General features: G+C 42.7%; 1 protein-coding gene across 4 annotated transcripts in view; it reads right to left on the minus strand.

Moving 5' to 3' along the window:
- cntln (centlein, centrosomal protein) overlaps positions 1-20,927 on the minus strand; it is a 90,674-nt gene that overhangs the window by 25,029 nt on the left and 44,718 nt on the right. For 3 of the 4 annotated variants that reach the window (XM_025907649.1, XM_025907650.1, XM_005456975.4), the window contains exons 15-24: positions 18,637-18,734; positions 17,166-17,695; positions 13,475-13,556; positions 11,418-11,499; positions 10,800-11,068; positions 7,538-7,759; positions 6,104-6,201; positions 3,228-3,354; positions 2,801-2,938; positions 1,944-2,129 (exon numbers count right to left, since the gene is read on the minus strand). In XM_025907649.1, the coding sequence (XP_025763434.1) occupies positions 1,944-2,129; positions 2,801-2,938; positions 3,228-3,354; positions 6,104-6,201; positions 7,538-7,759; positions 10,800-11,068; positions 11,418-11,499; positions 13,475-13,556; positions 17,166-17,695; positions 18,637-18,734 (1,832 nt within the window). The other variant, XM_025907651.1, reaches the window with a different exon arrangement.

Raw genomic sequence — 20,927 nt, forward strand, 5'->3', positions numbered from 1 at the left:
AGTATGAGTTTTATACCACGATGCTCTGCTAATCAGCTCACCAGTTTTAGTTAGTTCTTAGGTTGAATCCTTGACAGGTGTTCCTCTGAATACAAACAATAAGCATCTTTTTCCCACAAGCAAAGCATTACACCAGAGGTAGTCCATGGAGATCCCAGACTGCCCTGAAATCTTTGAATCTGGGATCAATAAATATTACTATATAAATAAGTGCTGAAGGATTTTCTTCCTACCCCATTAATCTATTGTTAATGTTAACAGCTAAGTTGGCGTGTTGAAGGTTTCAAAATCGAACTAAATACATAGATTGTCGCCAATTTAGCATCTGACCAAGACTTGTGTACTGATGCAATCTCCTCCTCTGTTCCTGAGTTAATACTGAATTGAATAATGGCCAGAAAACTGTTTCTCCAGAAAGCAGGTGACCGTTGACCTTTTGAATATTAAATGTCATCAAGTCATTTTTATCCTTTCAAACATCTGTGTGAAACTTCATCCTGTTTACTGTAATAATTACAGACATTTTTCCAGCTGCATACACCTTGACCTTGGACGTCCAACATATAATCGGTTCATCCTCGATTCCAAGCGAAGAGATATATCGAGCTCACGAGAACGGGAGGGATGGACAGACACTGAGAAAACACAATGCCCCCAGCTATGGCTGTTGCCAGTGCAGAAGAAATAAAAGTGTGACTCAATCCACTCGCATACAGTGTTATTCACTGTACACATGTACAAGGGCAGAAAACTGAAAGGCTTCAGATTTATCTTCATTCTTTTCTTGTAATCAAGAGATTTTAATAACCAAATCTTTTCTTGTAATGATGATGCATTTGCTACTCATATTTAAGCAAAAGGTCTCCATCATATTTTCCTCCTTGTGTGCATCCAGCACACTCATTTGTACGTTATCAACAGTTTATGTTGATAAATTGTTCTCTGTTGTTTCTCAGAAGTGCTAATGACTGGTGTAGCATAAAACATTTGTTAGTCTGCAGGTGCTAGAGACTAGAAAAGTGTGTTAAATATCAAATAGGATCCCAGGGTAGACATGTGAAATAGTTATCTTGTCACAGGAATAGCCAAGCTCAGTAAGTGGATGACCTGTCCTGTATAAAGATTCTGCCTAACTAATGCAGGGAAATTGTTCAGTCAGTCGTTTTGACATAGACATCGCCCCCTCTGTTCATGTTGTTGTCTATGTCCTTATTTTTGAGAAACTGTAAGTATTGCCACACAGTTGAGACCCCTTTGCAGGTGCTGTGCATACAGGTGATCCTTGAATTGGAATTTATGGCCCAGCAGTAGTGCAATCGCTGTCAGCTGTCAGCCCGGGGATGGCCTGTCTGCCTGTAGAAACCATCTGTTGCCAGATGGAAGCTGTGTACAAAACATGTGGTACAACGGGTCTGTGGGCCACTCTTGTTCGTGCTGTCGCTGGTCCACCAGCCAGCCACGGAGAAGAGCAAAATCATAACATAGAAGAGCTGAAGTGAAGTCAGGTGTTAAAAACAATGAAAAGTGTCCACTGCAGCCAATTTCTGTGCTTTCCATGCTGTTTTTTGATCTTTAAAGTTTTTAAAACAGTTATCCTGCTCCCATTGATCCCCGCCACCGGTCCCTGGTCTATACTGGCAACAATGGTCAACCAATCAACATTCGGCAGACACTCATGTCATCTGCTTCCAGCGGGTCTATGTTTCAACAGAGAGCCGGCACTGGTGCAGTTCTTTTTAAAATTTACATGGATCAGTGTACCATATCCTCAAAATTAAACTTTTGAAAAATAAAAATGCAACACTAGCCTTCCAACACAACTTATAGAAAGAGAACTTGCAAACACACCAAACCATAGGCTACTGATTTAAGATGAGAACGATGTTTTGAGTATACAAACTCTGGACTTTGGGGTTTTAATCCCTTATCCCTTTACACAGTACCTTGATAAAAGAATGTAGCTGCTCCAGTTGGGAGTAGGCCTGGCCTAGCTGTCTCTGAACCCTTTCCAAGGCATGGGAGCTCTGCTGGGTCAACCCCTCCATTTGCTCAGTGGCTGTCTGTTCCAGTGCAGCCAAAGCCTGTTCACCAGCTCCCACACGAGCCTGTAGGGCATGCATGCGCTGCTCCTGTGAAGAAAAAGAGCATGCAGAAGTGGTCAGCTGAAAGCAAACAATCTTTTTTTGTTTTAGGGAAAAAAAAGCAGAGAATCCACATTGGTCTGTGAGACATTTGTGGAAACTGCTTTCAAGCCCCTGTGTGTAGGATTTTGACATTTATGACTTTGGTGTCTCCTTGTGACTTACTGATTTTCAAGTTGGTATTACCACAAATAAATATATAATAAGACTATCTAATATTACCAGAACTATAAATGCCATCTAAGACAACAAATTCCACCTCTGTTTTTTCACTTTTGAATTTTAATGTTTAATGTGATGTCATTCACTGTCAGAAATCCAGTGATTATAGGCTGTTAAAGCGAAAACATAAAATATTAACCTTTTCTGATGTTATGTAAGAAAAGGGCTTAAACTTTATAGCTGGATATGATGTACATGGATAGAAGTGGCATTTTCACAAATTCTAAAACTTTTCTTTCGGCTAACAATTGCATAATTTAAAAACGTGATCCAATATCATATTCTATACCCTGCCTTTGAAGAGAATTCATCTGTGATTGTTTACAGGGCTGCTTAGAAAAAAAAAAAAGATTATCCGAACTGTACTGTAGTCCAACTTTGCAAATGTTACAGAAAACACAATTTTTGTGAAAACTGAGTGCGTGTCAGTTTCCAACCTTTTTTTCCAAGTCCTCTTTCAGTTTTGCACAGGAGGCCTCGTACTGGCTTTTCTCTGTTGTTGCCACATTCAGCCTTCTCTTCAGGGATTCGATTAGGGCCTTTCTGTTGCTGGCCTCCTCTGATAAAGTCTTCACCTGTTTAAAAAAAAAAGAAAAGCTGAACAAGGACATAGTGCAACTGCATTTCTCTTTTGAATGAGATAATCACATCATATATTCACCTAAGGTTCCATTCAAATCACCTTAGCAACCATGTTTTTTATAAGTACACTTAACGGCACTGAAATATTTTCCCGTTAGTCTTCCAGGAGACAAAATCTTTGGACTATGGGAAATGCTGAGTATGCCAATGCCCATTTTTCCCCTGTCACTCTGCCGAAGCGCCTCAAACTAATTAGATGCAATGATGAGCTGCGATGAGCACCTTCTTTTCTAGCTCCTCCACCTGTCCCCGGTAACTTTTCTCCATTTCCTGCAGGAACTTGAGTCGTGTCTTCAGGTCCTCCACCAGCTGCCTTTTCATGCTCACATCTCGCTCTGTGTGGCTCAGCCTAAAAACATACACAAATGAAGGCAAATACCAACATATGGCATAACGCCTAAATGACTCTTCACAGATAGCTACACAGGCACAGCCTCTGCATCGCAGACAAACACAGACACACATACGCGCGGAGACAGATACAAAAAACACACACGCAAAGCTGGCAGGCACAGTGTCCCTGTGCAGTACATCAGGCATGACAGCTCATTATGACAACTAAATACACTGGCATGCTGCTTGGGTAAGTGGAGAGGGGGGTGAAATAGGGATGCATATATAATTCTAACTGGCATATATTAGAACAAGTGCTCTGGCAGGGAATGCCGCACTAAGCGTGACAGGGGAGTCCTCTTTGACAAACGGCATTTTGAATCAGCAGCGACACTACTTGAAAGCCTAATCAAGCACTTAAATGTTTATTATTTTCAGCTCAGCGTTGCACCAATCATATAAAAACACATTGGCCGGGGGGAACTTGGCTTGGGAAAGACGTAATATGAACGGAATACGCTCTAAGAAATGTTGTTTGTTCGTGTGCTGTGCTGTGCCGGCGATACTTCCCTAAAGAGAAGCAGTGCGTATGTACTGTAAGCAGTTAGCGTCTGAACTGTAACAAAACACACGCGACTTGTCACTTCCTATTTCAATAACCTGCAATATTGACATGATTAATATTCCCGCATTCTGCAGCGACACCCGGTTTAAATGGTCTCAGTACGTTAGCATGTTTTATTCTGTTTTCATAAGAGGCAAATAAAAGCTATTTTCATGGTTGTCTGCACCTCGGGGAATTGGAACAAATAGAATAAAGATCATAAGGATGCAGTTAATTAAATGGTTTTTGCTGTATTTTTCTATATCAAAGATGTAGTAGATCTCTTAGCTCCCACATGCATCCTGGCTTGTGTGTTTTAAATAAACAGATGACGCAATGCTAGAGCAAATGCTTTCGTGTAAGTAAATGTCCCTGCCTCCCTAGGTGGATGAGTGCCTGAGGGCAGACTGGTTAAATAAATGTGAGCTTGTCCTATTGGAGTGACATTAAATTAAATGAGAGAGGAGTCTAGCCTGGGGACTTTGTTGGGGGGGGGCGAGTAGCGCTAGCTGGTTACCCCATGGATTTGGCCATTAATGAGAAAACCCATATTGAACCTTTCAGATGACTGTCTGGTGTTGACTTAAAGAGTGAGAGCAGCAATAAGAGCCCCACCAGCTCCCTCTGCCCCAATGCTAATGGCAATTAGATCGACAACATTTATTTTAGATGTTCTTCTTCTACACCCCAGAAAGAATAGAGGATAAAAAAGAATGAAGGATATATAGAGCTTCTGCTGGAGCGTGTGATCTCTATTTATGAGTGTTAGTGGAAAGAGAGAAAGAGAGCCTCAAACTATATCCCGATCACTCACACGTTTGTTCCCTTTGTTCTGTGCTTGTTGGCAATATTGTTCATCAAACATGCGTGTATTGTAATGATAACAGTCAGTGGTCTGAAGTACGTGTTCGTAAGAGTGAGCGCGAGCGCACATTTCTGTGTATGTTGTTAAGAATGAAGTGCGGGTGGACGTTTCATGTGGCTGATAGACAACAGGGCTAAAGATGAAAGAAGCAGCTTCATAAATAAGGCAGGGCCATAGTGCCGGATATTGACTGAGGACATGCCGGTGTACTTTGAAATTCATTTCTTTTTTTTCTTTTTTTTACCCCCCCCTTCTCTTCTTTTAGGCGAAGCAGCCTTGCTCCCTGTGTGTGTGCTGAGATGTATATTTCAGAGACGTCTAGACATGTCTTTCATTCTGAGAAGGGGTCCCTCCATGGAGGCAAATGGAGTGGTAGGCTAGAAGATACGGCAAGTTATGTGTGCGTATGCGTGAGTGAGTGTGTGACAAGAGCTGGAGGAGGCTGTCGCAGAAACGCAGCTGAGGGATGCTCGCTCTGCCTGGCTGTGATCCTCCCTGCTTTGGTCACACACACAAACACATATCCGCTGTGATTGTACACATGCCCTGGATGCATTATTGAGAATGGCAGGCAGAGGACACGGCATACCAGACAAAGAGAACAAGAGGGAGGAAAGCCAAGTTGTTCTTTGTACGTTTTTCTCAGTTCAAATATGGGATCCGTAATGCAGAATGATGATATGTGCCTTGTAAGTTCAAACCATGACTGTTTCCCTAAGTGAATTGTTTATAGCCATATGCATTATGACTATGTAATGCATGCGGGGCGCTACAGTAGGTGAACCATGTAACTCACTGGGGCTTGTGGCCCACAGGCCAAAGTGATGCTGTGTGGGTTTTAGTGTCATGGGCCAAAATGGTCCCTCCTGCGGCACGCAAACAATCAATACGCTGCTTTGATCAGCATTCCACATCAGCTACCCACGTAAGCAACACCACACCACATGACACAAAAAACACTCACATGCACACACGCAAACACACACACACACACTTGCTCAATAGAACATGCATAATTTCACAAATGATTCACAGGCACAGGAGCATGTACAGTATAAGGGAAGCGAGGCAGACAACAGAGCTGCCACATGGTGGAATCAAACACTACAGATGAGAGCGGCAGAGGATGTGCAAACATGCAGACACGGAGAGATTGAGAGACAGACAGACAGAGAGGTCTGCAGGAATAAAAAAAAAAAAGAAAAGTAGGAAAAATAAGAGCTGGACTGCAGACAACAGTAAGAAACACAAAAAGGAGGAAGTAGCACTAATGAAGACAAAAGGTGGGAAACTAACTTATCCTGCAGCTGGCAGAGTTTGTCCTCCTTCTCCTGGAGCTGGCCTCGCAGGGCTTTGTTAGCCGCCACCTGCCTCGTGACCTCCGCACTTGCACTCTGGGGGGAGGGCACACAGTGTGTGTGTGTGTTTGTTAATGTGTCTGAATGTGCATGTGATTGGGGGGTAGGGAAGGTTTTCACGACACAGCTGATGACAGGTCAAACACAGCATGCCTCCTCATTATAGTTACAGTGGGAGGGTGGAAGGTGCTAAAAGAGGTTAAGAGGAAAACTGTGTTATTTAAAGTGGATAAGGGGAGTAATTAGTAAAAATAACAATTTATAGACCTGGAGAGGTGAATTTATTTTAGTCAGGAATGTGAATAAAGAAAATGACCAACAGACAAGTACAAGAAGAAAAAACCCCCCAGAACACTAACAATAAAAATAAATAAATTGACCTGCTAATGAGCAAACTGTAAATTATAACCTTTTGAGTTTTACTCTTTTCTTTATGAGTAACATAGATGTAAGGCTCACGGTGACAGGTCGGCTTCTGATTATAAGCATGATGGATATCTGAACCTGCAAGTTCACTTTGGTTTAAAGGGCCCTTGTCTCTTGTGGGAACTGCTCCCAGTAGAAGCACTTGACAACGTACTCGCTCAGCGCACGCACCCCCACGGCGCATCCCTCGCCTCTCCCTTTCGCTGTCACCTGACATGACTTTCTCAGGCGTGTGTAACGACAGCGGCAATCTGCGCGGTGACACTGACGAGCAGGCTGCTGAGAGGGTGATAATACTGTGGTACCACTCACACCTCATTCCCTCTGATGTAGGGCATGTCTCTGCTGTTATTCCCCATTTCTCATCTTTCTGACAGGCACTCCGAAATAAGATCAAATGACAGGAAATGCTAATTCACGCTGAAATCAAATGTAATTTCGAGTGATGTTAAGTGTAAACTGAAAGGCACAAGAATTTGTTGTTTTTTTCAGAATCAAGCACAACTTGAAAGTAAAACCTTGACAGAGTTTCTGTTGAGAGTTTTTAAACTCCTCGAGGACGGCAAGTGCTTCAAACCAGTGAAATGTTAAAGTGACTCAGAAATAGTGATGTAAATATATGTAAAATTCAGTATTGTTAACATGGTAAGTAACAGAATGAAAGAAAAATGAAAGAAATTTTCATATTCCCTGATTTACCACAGCACAGCAGAAAGTGGATGTAGTCTTTCTCTAGATACATTTTTTCAGTCCTTTACCACTGATACTCCCAAAGTTTTCCTTGTTATTCGTGGTATTCTCGAGCACTCAAGCTTCTTAGTGCACAAAATTGGAAGAGAACACCATCTTTAATACCATCATCCTATTAGCAGATTTACCTCATAAGGCATGCACAATGAAAAAAACACAACCGTGAGGGCAATTCATTAACTCTAGAACTGCTAACCTTAAGTTTGGCTTGAAGTTGTTTGACCTCAGCCTCCAGGGCCTGGAGGGCAGGGTTAGCCGGGGCAGGTATGGTTCTGCACTGGCAGGAGCACTCTGCGTTCGCTGGTGCTGTTGGTGGTATTGTAGTTTGCGGGGGGAATTTGATCTGCTTCCACTGCTCCAACTCCATCTCCAAAACCTTTTTCTGCTGCTGCACACCAGCCAGGTCAGAGGTCAGCTTCTGCGGGTTTGACCGACAGACAGAATTGGTTAGCTAGGCTGGTGATGATGCCGCAACTGGAAGCAAAAGTTTGGTGCACTGCTATTAAAAATACCAAAGAAACACAGATTTGTATTATTGGATGGTGAGGGTGAAAAAGGCGACTGATATTCTGCTAGATGAGCTGATAAGCTTTACATCAAACCAAAAGCCAGTTTTTTCTCCCTTATAATGCAAACCTAATTTACTGCTGTAAGAAGGCAGAGTTCCTCTGACTAACATACATCTTTATATTAAATCCACTCCTCAGAAATATGATAAATGCAAAGACAGAACAAACACAATTTGTTTAAAATACTGTATGTGTTATCCACGGGTGAGCTGCAAGCTCTCCTTTAGCATCTTGTCTGCGATAAAACGTCTTTTTTATGCTAATTAGGAGACAAATGATGCTGTTGCCCAGTCAATAGAGCCTAATTCTCACTGTAATTGGCATGCATAATAAAGCCATCACGCAGCACACTTTGGAAAAGAGGTAGATCAAGTATTTAGTCAGTAGTTGAGTCTGGATTGATGAAGGTTAACGCAACTAACTGAATGCATACAATTTACAGTGACTCTGTGATTCAGAACGCTATATGAGATAAAAACTTTTAACCACATGCATGTGCTGGAGAAGAGCAAAAATCAGGTTCTTTCTTATAACAAAGTATGGGCCACAAACCTATTACTGTGAGTTTGAATCAATGCTGCCACAATTAGCTGATTTGGTATCATATCAAACATGAATGGTTAATGGCAAAAACAGGAGACGTGATACATGAAGATATGCGCTGCACACATAGGGTAAATGTTGGAGCACACACTGAGGCGTGCGCACACACCCAAGTGAAACCACAGAATCCCATGGGTTTGCTCTCTGCTCCGCATACACGGAGGTTATTGATATCTGGTTGCTGGCTGACACCTTTTAATAGAATCCCTCCTGTTTTAGGTTTCCTCCTCTCTGTTGAAGATGCACATGCCACATCCACAGGGAGGGTGGGAGAAAGCGGGAGGAGCACAAAATAAAAGCGGGGCTGTGGCCCCAATGGCAATAGTGCAGGAATTAAGACAGACATTGATGACGCTTCCAGTAAGACAAGCTTTGATTTCACAGGCCATTTTCAGCCCTGGTGAGAGATGACACTGACACAGGCGTGATATACTGGTAGTTCCATTAGGCCAGGAGAGAGGACACCGGTCTCTCTTTCCTGTGAGCAGTGGTCTCACTGATGCTGTTCCAAGTCATTAGCAGAGACTGAAACAGCTGCAAGCCCAAAGACATATATATGATTGCATGAAGTCAAACTGTTGTGCACACGGTAGCTAAAAGGAATTTTTAAACATGAATAAACCACTGAAACTCTAAGAATGTCTTACTGCATAAATTTCCTAATTACATAGTCATTCTTCTGGCCAGACCTCTTGTGCAATAGGTTTTATACTATTGTTAATTATTAATTTAAATAAAGTTTGGAGCTTTGCTTTCTTAGTTCATTACATTTGTAGAGATAATCCTGTGATAATCCCTGCCCCAAAAACATTAAAGGAGGGAAGGCAACTCCACACTTTGAGTGGGGATGTCACAGTGTGCCACAAAGTAAAGCATCTGTGGAATTAATGACAGACTAAGGAAGGCTTATCCAAGCAACAAAATGATACAGTTAAGAATACATTTACATCCCAGAGTTCACGTGCAACCAAACACACAGAAGTGGAGAGGGGAAGCAAGAACGGGGAAAAAATGAGAAGATATGACTTAATAATGGAAGGAGGGAAGGAAAGGAGCAACAAGAGAAGGACAGAATGGCGAAGGATCAGGAGACAGAGCAACACAAACAAGTTTCTGTGAAACTGCCATGCTACTTCTCACATGATCGCCCCTGTGGAGGCTGTCCTAAGCCAATTACAAGCAGAGAGTTTTAGTTAGAGAGTTGGCCAGGACCGGTTGGAACAAGCCCAAAGTCCATCACCTCTTGGCCTTTGCAGAGAGGGCAACAAGACCTAGCTTTGGCCAGTCAGTCGGCTCCAACTTTCTCAGGTGGAGTGGCATTAATACTGCAGGAGGAAAGAGGAAACAAACAGGAAGACAACAATTCCCTCTCTGTCCACTCACTCACACAACAGTGTGTGTACATGTGTGCCTTTACTGCTGTGCCTGAGTCTAAGGTCTCGTTGGACTTCAGCAATCAGATGCCTCGGCGGGTGCAGAAGGGCCACTTCCCAGGTAGCAACACTATGAGGGCTGCACTCTGGCCCGTGTGGGCAAGTGTAATATACTGCATCGGTACTATTCCACAGTAAGTGAAAAGTAAATATACGGACATACAGACAAGAACACATACACCTAATCAAGAGTCCAGTGGGCCTTTGCTGGCTGCTGCTGTGTCTGAATTCACCAAAAGAAGTTTCTGCCTGCCAGATTAACGACTCTGTCTGTCAAGGTGTTGCTGTGTGTGTGTGTGTTTGTGTGTGTGTGTATGTACATAAGTTGATGTGTACAAGGAGCACCTGGCAGGAAAGATACTGTTTAGGGGCCAAAGCTCTTGGTGTTTTATTTATACTCTTTACCAAGTCTAAGAGTTTTTTACCTGGAGGCACGTACTAAATAACTAAAAGGTGTGTGGCACTGGATGTAGTCACCTTGAGTGTGTGAGGGTGTGTGTGTCTGCGAACACGACTGCTCATATTTGGAGAAAAGTAACTGCTGGTGACAAAGATTGTTGTGGAGAACTGGCTCGCTGAAACATTCAGCAGGAGGAGACGATGGCAGAGTCAGAGAGAGAAAGAGTGTGTGAGATTCTCCTCCTCTCTACTGCCCTGTGGTTCTGACCTCCACAGACAAGGGTAGGCCTGTCAGCCACACTTATTAAGCATGATAAGGGCATGCTACTGCTTCACTCTCAGCCCCAAGAAAATACAAAAGAAAGACAAAGATGGGGGGAAAAAAAGAGAAACTTCCTAACACTTACAACCAGCTCGCCTCCCTTAACTCGTCTCCCAGTTTTTCCCAAGTTACCTGCGTGAGCTGCTTGCTGCTGCACAGCTTCTCAGTGAGGGAGTTGAGCTGTGCTGTGATCATCTCATTGGCCCTTTGTAGATCTCTGGCTGAAAGCATAGCATCTTTCCTGGCACTTCGCAGTATGTCAACGTGACGCTGTAGAGACTCGATGCGCTGCTGCAGAGAAGAGGAGGAGCAGCGCTGGGTCTTCACAAGCATCCTCTTCCTCCTCTGCCGACTTTTCTCTCCTCTTGTCCCGCGTTCCCACGGCTCACGCTGTTTATCGTCTAACAGGAGGAAGTACACGCAGCCGCCTCAGAGTTGACAAGTGCACAGAAAACCTCAAAATCCCAATTTAGAAGCTACTGCTGAGAGTTAACAGGCATGCATCTTTGTGTATGCAAAAGTGGAAGCTGTGATGGATTTAACAACCTGAATAATTAACATTTTCCATTTTTAACCAATTCAGATGTGCCGAGTTATGGGGAAAAAAAAAAAACGAAGCTTGTTAACTTCTCAGATACTTGTTTCTTATCGACAGCATGTAAATACACTGAGTGTTCTATCTGCTTCAATTAAAAGTTGATTAGATTTCTGTAATCCAGCATGGGTTCACAAAAGGAAAACTTGTGCTACCTCGGGCCGGAACGTCGGGTTGTTTTCTGTGCGATTCTGCCGCTGGTGCTTCTGTGTTTGACATCGGCGAACACCTGTAGGACTGAAAGAACAGAAAACCCAGTGACAATGAAGAAAAGCAGCCGTTTAATGTAACACAACAGTTGACATGCTGCTCTTCCTAAGATGCAGCTCATAACGACACCATGATCACAGAGTGTGCGCAGCTTAACGCGACGAGACAAATCACCCAGCGCTTTAATAATTCACCTGAGCATGTTCAACCGACTCCAACTTGAACACCTCTCAGCACAGATATTACTTCTGACAGATGCTTGCAAATGCCGCCTTTGTTCAATCACCAACTGAAAGCCCTGATTCACTCCTACGGTGTGACGGGTGTGTGTGAGAGTGTAGTCATTTGTACGCAAAAGTGTGTACGCATGTGTGTTTGTGACAACTCCCAACTGCACCATCATTTGTAGTGACATCAAAGAAAGGGCCCCCCTACCTCACTCCTTGCTCTCTGCCTACATTCTTTGTATGGGGGACAGGTAGGATTTGATCAGTGCCAGTTTTGATCATGCATGCAGAGAGGAAAGGGTAGATGAACCCTTTGGTTTGTGACATACTACGTTGCGAGGGGCTTGGGCTGTCAAAGCGATGAGCCCAGAAGGAGCTGATGGGCACATTTAGAGGATCAGGACTGGGGAAACTAAAGGGGATCTGAGATAAGGGCCCTGACAGCTCCCAGGTTATATTCACAACAACCATCTCCTCTCTACTTTCTACTTTGCTTTGGTGCTGCTGAAACGAGAAAAAGAGGAGAAGAGAGGAGAAGAGAGGAGGCAGCACATCTTTAAGGCCCCTCTCTTTCTCTCTTCGTCTCTCTTCTTGACGGACTTTTCTCTCAAGGGTTTGGATCTGCCATGTACCACTGTGAAGAGGTTTGATGTGGACAAGTGCAAGGGTCCAGGCCTAATGATTTCGTGGTGTGCATTCACAAAGGCTTCCCCAGTCACAAGACTAGGAAAGTCTTTGTGAATGTAGACATAAAGCGATAGCCAGTTAAAGATGAATAGTACAGCACGGCTCAAACAACACAAAAAGTAGTTACAGAGGCCCCAAGAATTATTTATGCAGACAATAAACTGTATATAAAAGATGGATGGATAGCCACTGCGACGTCACTCCACTGCTTTGCAGGCTACTATTTCAGGATGGAGTTACAAAGTTATTACATAATGCTAGAACTGCAGGGCTAGTTTTGTAAGTATGATGCAACAATAATTCAATGAAGAGCGATGCTAACTTTGGCTAGCAAAAACAAAACAAAAAAGCAAAAAACACTGATACACTTTGTTTTTGTTGTTGTTGTTTTTTTTGTACAACTAAATGTTGGGGATACCTATCTTTGTTGTCAGACAGAGAAAATAGACTAAAACTCTTTTTATGTATCAGGCTGTAAGCCTTTTGTAAAACATCCCTCAAGTGGGCATTTGAAGAATTGCAGTTTTCGATCACTTCTGAATTACCTATAGTGTTCCCTACACCTTCTAGATATTATTTGATAAGTATTACTTTTTTACATCCAAAAACATACAAATTTGAAAATTTTGATTCAAACTCTAATCAGTATTTACAGAGGAGCTCAGGAGAGAGATACAACAGTGGATGTCCACAGACATGTGCAAAACATCGTAGACGCTCTTTCATGGTTTGTCGTCCTCAGAGCCAGGAAATGCACATTAAACACCAAACGTCCAAAGAAGAGCTTCAAATGTCCTTCAAGAGACCTGGAGAACTAATCCTGAAGACTACTAAAAGAAATGGCAAGCTTGTCCGATTTACACTAGGGTTAGGGTTAGGACCAAGGAGAGACATTGTATACTAAGGCCTTCAGTAATTTAATTCACTTGTAGGCAGTTTCGTTTAAAGGCTGAATATTCACACAAATCCAAGTAAAATGTTAATCTGTACAAAAAAGCAGTGATCAGGAAATAGCTGATGCTTACTTCTGACTGTATCTTTATTCCTTTTTAAGTCCAAAAACAATTAAAAGACAAGGGCAGACCAACCTGTCTATTAGTGTGCTGTCTGTGAGGCAACGTCCCTGGGGGCAGGCTGTTGAGACTGTCCGAGTACTCCTCTGCACTGTCACTGTAGAGAAAGGTGAAGTCTATTACAGACTAAAAGTTGAACCGACAACCCTGGTTCTGAAAGTACCACCCTTGGACAAAAATCCAATTTACCTTTTATGGTTGATTTAGTTGACATCAAGCAAAATATGTGCATTTCGGCCCCCTCCTTCAAACAGAAAATCAATGTCCCATCCAATTTCTGAGCTGGAAGTGTAAATGTGTGTGTAAATTAAGTGAAAAGCTGCAGTGTCTGGTGCTGTTTGTGAATGCATCAACATGTATGAGAGCGGCTGTGGCCTTCATTAGCCCTCTGTGTGTGACAGACATGTGTGAGAGGCACGGCTGAGCGGAGCCAAGCAAAGTTGCATCTGATGGACGCACGGTAAGGGCTTCCTGAGAGACACACACACACACATGCACACAGGTTTATTGACAGTGACCTTTGACGTGAAGGTGGAAGCCAGTGACATTTACGCTGGCGGGTTTATTAAGGTGGGGTCTGGGAGAAGCAGCGGAGGTAAAGACCACAGAGAGAGGATCTAACTGGAACATGACAAGGCTGGGGGCTAGTTAGGGTTAAAACCAGCCTGGAAGGGGCACAGGGACTTTGCTAAGGATTACGAATCACCAACACTAACACCAGGGCTGCGTGCATCGACTTGGTGATGACAGCAAATAGATCCAACTTAAATTTAGTATTATTAATGGAGTTCTTAATTGTGTCTGCAGTCTAACTAGTTGTTCCCTAGTTCCTCTTTAAGACACAACATATATATATTTACAGTACATGGTTCTTTCACTCTATATGTGAGGACATGTCTAAGCTTTTACATGCTGAGTCCAAACCTGTGTGGAGCAAATACAGATAACCAGTTATGTAGAAACATAATGAATGCAGATGCTTATACTGAGGAAATGAGAGGATCCAAGGGGTGTAAGGGGTGGATCTCCCTGAGAACTGACCACATACAGTATGCATGCCCCTACAGTAGTAACCTGTCAATCACAGGCAGGTAGGCACAGCCTAAAGCATACTCTGCCAGTCTGTCTTACTCTACATGGGGCTGTATTTTACAAAATGACCATCATGTTAATTTTGGATGTGAACCATAAAATATTTACTGGACTCATGAATCCAGAGAGACAATTGGACTTCATTTTGCAGAGCAGTCGCCTCCTGCTGGCCTTTAGGAATAATGTATTTTCTAAGGCACTTGTACGTTTTTAAGACCCCAAGATTAGCTTTGTCTACTCCAGGGATGTCAAACTCATTTTACATCGTGAGCCACATTCAGGCTTTGATCTTAAGTGGGCCAAACTAGTGAAATTCCCCTTTCTGTCACAGTAAGCAAATTTAACTACACATTTAATCCCAGTAATATTTTAATATAAGAAAAAGAAGTGCGATCTCAACAGTATAAAATAAATCTGTAAGCACTACTCTTTGGGCTTAAATAAATATGTAGCCCATGCCCAGAATATCCTGTTATTATAAAACAAAGTTTTTGTTAATTCACAGAAAATGCTCTTTAAATTATTTTTTAATTACTGCTGTTCTTTAAAATTGTCTTTAAAATGATTATTTAGTAGGTAGTGAAAGAACAGGGACTATTAATTAATTATTTTGGTGTTGTGTGAATGGCTATGGGTGATTTCTTTATGAGGATGAAAAGCTGTAAAACTTCTGAAAATGGCAAAATTGATCCTCCTCTTCACATTCTCCAAAGCCGTCCAGTGGGCCACATTATATGCCGGATCAATTCTGGCCTCCGAGCCTTATGTTTGACATAATCTGATCTACTCCTATGCTGCTGTTTTATTTAAATAAAGGAATGTTCTCTTATGTTCTCAATCACAGCAAATCTCTCCAGTAGCGTTTTTAAACTCTGGTACCTTGAGGGAAAATTAATTTTTGCCATCTTTGTTATCATCCTTATCCATAATTTGTGGCCGAATCATCTGAAATGTACTGTCCTGCAGCACTGATCAAGAGTTTATATAACACAAAAATACATATCCCTTATTCCTTCTAGCATAACTGAATGACTGAGTCTGACACCTGCTTGCTCTTTTTCTTTCCTGCTTAGCAGCAAAACTGCTGATCTGCTTAAATTGGTCAGCTGCCTCTAGCAGTACAAAACTTGAGAGCAGGTGCCAGAGGCAGCGAGAAAAATAAGGTGGTGGAAAAAAAACAAAGACTTGTCAGTAGCCTTAACGAGTCTGACATCTTTATTTGATGCTATTTAGGCCAAAGCTCCTTAGGCAGAAATACTGTACCTTCCAGGAATGTCAACCAGACATAGACAGCATTTGTGAAGAGGACCCCTAGAAGATACGCGGCACAGAAGGCTTTACAGTAGCAAATCAGTTGACAGGTGCCTTAAATAAGACAACATCTCAGTTTAGGCCCCTTCTTCAAAAATCCACTTAGATCCTCCTCTCAGGTAAAGCGTTTATTAGACTGCTGCTTATTAGCCACATGGAGTGGTATTAGGAAAGCAGGGCATAGCTGCACCCAGTCCCCGTTAAACGGCCTCATGCGGATAGAGCTGGGGTGGATTAGAGTCTGATGAATTAGTCGGTGAAGAGGTAGTGAGTTAGAAGGGCTGAGCTGGAGAGAGCGTGTAGAGCAAGGCATACCGGGAGAGAAAGAGAAGGGAAATAAATATCAGCGAGTGTTTGAAATCAAATCATTTCAGCCATCACTCAATAGATGTTGGCTCAGTGGCTTTTTTGCATAAAACATACATGAAATAATTACTGTCGATGGTTCTTAATTTAGAGGGTGTTAAACAGCTTGTAGACATCTGGTACTGATCCGAGTAGGGTCATTCAAAATTCATCTAACCAAATTAAGGCGAGGAGCTAAGGAGAGGAGTGTGGGATGGAAAGGAAGTGTATGTGTGTATGTCTATGTGTGTGTGTTGGGAGGGGGCTATGGGGTGGCTGGAGGAAAAAAAGAGCAGCGCACACACACACATACATTTGTGAACCGACATGCCACAAGATAACTAACATAACTAGACGCAAGGTGGGCTTCATATAGGAGTGTGTCTGTGTGTGTGTTTGGGAGGAGGGGGTGGACTGGGTCCTTGCAGGGGGATCCTTAGTGCTGTCGATGGGGGGTAGTAAATATGCAAAGAACGAGTAAATTAAATCAAACTGCCAAACTGTCAATTTCGGGGTAGCGTGACTAGTGCATGAAAATGGCATCACTGGAAGGTATCAAGGCTTTGGCGGCCCCTTATCCCTGGGCTTTTCTGGCATCGGTTCAACTTTGTGTAGAGAGGTGGCTAATTTTGCATGCAAATTTCAGTCAATAAGCTCCAAGCGAGGCGTCCCAGGATATTTCAAAGGATCTGACAGTAGTCCCCCCCCCCCTCCTCTCTCCTTCTCTCTATCATTCTTGCTCACATTCTTCTTTTGGCTCCTGAATACCAACTAGACAGACAATGAAATTCAATCACCCATTTGCTTACGCTTTGCATATGCACGTTGTCCCCTCGATGCTGCTGGTAGCCCCCCTCCACTATTCAGCCAGCCCACCCTCTCTGCTCAAACACCTAAAAATAATGAGGGGGGGTGCGTGAGAATATGTGTGTCAGTGCGCGTGCATGTGTATCATTACCTTTCTACGCTCATGTCCTCCCACTCGTCTTTAGCGGCACTGGAGCTTGGGCTTTGCCAGCTGATGGCTTGATTGGCGCCGACTCTTTGGTGGCTGCCCTGCCGTAGCAGACCTCTGTGCCTGGTTGTTTTGAATTTGACCTTGCTGCTAATGCTGTTAGCGATCCCACCTGCCCGCATCGGTCCTGCAGCACGGTTCCTATAGAAATCCTTGGCCGCTCTGAGAATCCCCAGCTCCTGTCTCAGCTTCAGCAACTGCTGATGAAGCTTGGTAGCCTCTTTCTGAGATGAGGCCAGCTGTGCTTCTAGAGCCTTGATCTCACTACAGTGCTGCTCCTCCTGAGCTACGGCCTGCGCATGGGCTGCCTTTTCACGAGCAGTTTCTTGAGTTCTTAGATGATCCAAAGAGGCTTGGAGTTTGCGGCAGTTGTGGGCCAAGTCTTCGTTGACTTCGAGTAGCTGCTCTTTTTCATCTTTCAGCCTTTCTGTCTGCTCCTCCATGCTTATCATTCTTTGCTCCAGTTGATCAATCTGAAAAGAAAAACATACACAAACATTTTCTTCTGAAAAGAAGAACATATATGGGGCTTCTGTGTTACAAAATAATCAATTGTTTTTGGCTTATATATGTGTAGGGTTTTTTTTGAGTTTTTCAAAAAAAAAACAACCCAGAAATACTTATTCTTGGACTGCTAGTGACAAATATAACAACCTGTTGTTGCTCTATAATATTAACATTAGTAAGATTCAATGAGAAAGACCATATCGTGATTTACTGGTTTTCCTCTCCACTGATATTTTCCCAAGTGCGTAATTACAGTTTGCTGTGTGGGTGGGGGGCGGAGAGGGGAGCAATACCGTCGTCCCCAGTCAAACACGGTTATGGACATCTGACTTGCACCCCGTTACCCTGATCACCTTTAACTACGCTGCAACCATGAGCACTTAGTCTATTTGTTAGATCTTTGGTGGAGACTGTTTAAGAGAACAGTGGATGCCTGCTGGGTTTGTGCCTCCAGGCAATTTTTCCCTTTTATTTGGTTCTCTCTCTGCCTGCTGGTGAAGCCTGGTACCCTTCAAACAAAATTAGACGGCTATCCCCACTCCTGATGATTTACTGCCATGAAGGCTGAAGGGGTGGGGGAACATATAAGCTCATGCAAGCAGGGTTTTAAATGTGTGTGTGTGAGTGTGAGCGTAAAACATGCCTCCAAACCTACGAAATCTACATTAAATCAACTAGTATTTTCAGGGATACACAAATTATATTTGGCAATTTATAGACTGTCTAGTTGATACTGTGCTTGGAAATTACTACATGACCCTTCTCCAACGCATGCGAACACCGTTAAACTATCCTTGAAAGAGCAAAACCAAAAATTTCTGAGAGCTGCCATGCTGTACTTATGGCTGTGTTGGATTTCCTTTATAGGCAGTGACAAAGAACACCCCGTGATGGCATAGTGCTGTACCTTTTTCAATGACTGCTCCATTCGACCTGAAAGAAGAGAAGGCTTTTTCGGAGTGCTGCTTTTGACCTGGTGCTCCTCAACCATTTTGTGAAGTAATTCTGCAAAGAAGAACAAAGCTCGTTATTGTGACACTTTGTGTCAAATTCAAGCTGCTCAATCAATAGAATAATTATAAAAAGGGTACATTTAAATCAATTAGCATTAGTAAGGTCTAATTTCCTTCCTGAGGTTCAGTGTCTTTTTTCTTTTTTGTCAATCAAATTTGAAAAATCCCTAACGCTGTTTTCATGTGGACTTTGAATTTTCTCTGCAAAAAACACCTTTGGTTTCAAAAATCTTACACAGCCCTTTAACTTCAGATTAATAGAAAGGTGTTTTATTTAATAGTCCACCGGGAAATAGGAAAACAGGGCTCAGAAGCGGAGGCGGGTGTATACTATGTGCAACCTCTCTCTGGGGACCTAAAACAAACGAAGAGAAGTGCTTGAATCCCTTGTGAATACACAGCCCCAGGCTGCACTGCTTTGTAGTCCACTGTGTTTCCCCAAAGGACTTCTAATCTCCACAGACAAACATGCAGCTTTATTCTGGGAACTTCAATAGTGGCCCTGGCAAAGATACGATTTAGACTTTATGATAACAACAGAAAGCATGCAAGAGTGCAAGTGCTCAGGCATTTGATGCATGTGTATTCATGAACGCATCTAACACAATCTAACAGACCTCTGTGTCACTGCTACCTACCCAGTATCTACCTGCTGAAGTACAAACAACTTCCCTGCCTACGTATATGCGAAGGGCAACACAAAACAATACAAAACTTTCTGCTTTTCTTTCTCTCCTGTTTAAACATTCCTGACGAGATGACCAAAATAATTTGTTCAATGAGGCTGGAAACATTAAATATTCAGGACCTTGACTTTTTAGGTCACTTGATCTTTTGGAGAACGAGTTGGGGGGAAAAAAGCGGCCACAGAAGCAGAGAGCAAAAAGAGAGAGGGTCATGTTGTAAAGAGCTGCTGCTCCCTTGCTTTGCATTGATGCTTTGCCCAGGGAAGTTTGTTACTTTGAATTAGCCTGCCCTTTTGTCTTCCCTACATGTCATATTCAATCAGACAGAGCACCAAATAGGACAGGAGGGCTGCTGTGTTCGCTGGGTACATAACCAGGTTGGGAGACAATTATCCAGCTCCAGCACTGGTGGCATGGGAGTTGGCACCTCAGCACTACCTTGATAAGAAGACGTGGTGGCTCCCTAGTCACCCACTGTTGAAGGAGGTTCTGGCACTGCAGCATACATTAACATCCCTCCCGTGTCTCCTCATAGGAAGCAGCACAAAGGCTCCGTTCCTTTCATCTGCTGTCTTTCGTTAGTGTGATCCTGGTGTGAGCGACTGAACCTTGCATCTTTTTGATCGGGTCAAAGCGGTTCCTCAGGAGTAAATCTTATGGCCATCCATAATTTCCTCTTAAGAGTCTTGACTTTATGTCCAACTGACTCCAAATATACTCAGTTCAGTCTAGATTTAATATGAAATATTCTGAATATTGCCACAATGGCGTAACCTTATTTGGACTGCAAAACAGCAGACATTTTCATAATTAGTAGTAAAACTATACCAAATCAGAAAACACAGATGCCTTATTAAAATAAAATAAAGTCAAAAAAGGTGCAGACAATGCATAGATTTATGTCAGTGTTTAAATGTCATTAAATCCCTCTATGATGCTACTCCGCTTTTTATGCAAGCTTATTTATTCACTATTTATTATTTATTTGTACCTGCTTTATTAACACATTAATCTGCTATTTTAGAGACTACAGCATTGGGTTAACTGAGTTACTCAGGAGAGCTGAGGAACTGTGCAACATCAACACTCATAACATGGTTGAAGGGTGTGTCTCCAGTCTCTGCTTCACTTTTTAAATTTACTTAGAGGCTATTATAAATGGAGATATCAACACACTGGTAGCTAATATCGGCCGATAAATCGATACAGCTCTATCTACTGCTGTGACCACACTCGGTCAAAGTTAAGGGATTCTTCCCTGACAAAATGTAAAGCCAAGCATGTCCTTTCAACAGAGGCTGCTTTCTCATATTCCTAACTAGACTGCCAACAGAAGTCGAGCCACTATTTTAATTAGTGCAATCCTTTAAATCACATGCTTGCATCTTCACCAGACACCATCATTGGCTGTGAAGAAAATTAAAGTGATATAGAACAGATCTGTTATTGAACTAGTTAATTAAGGTCACTGGTTGCAGTGGTCAGCATCTGACAAAACT

The sequence above is a fragment of the Oreochromis niloticus genome, linkage group LG6, assembly GCF_001858045.2.
Source record: "Oreochromis niloticus isolate F11D_XX linkage group LG6, O_niloticus_UMD_NMBU, whole genome shotgun sequence".
In the NCBI taxonomy this organism is placed as follows: domain Eukaryota; kingdom Metazoa; phylum Chordata; class Actinopteri; order Cichliformes; family Cichlidae; genus Oreochromis; species Oreochromis niloticus.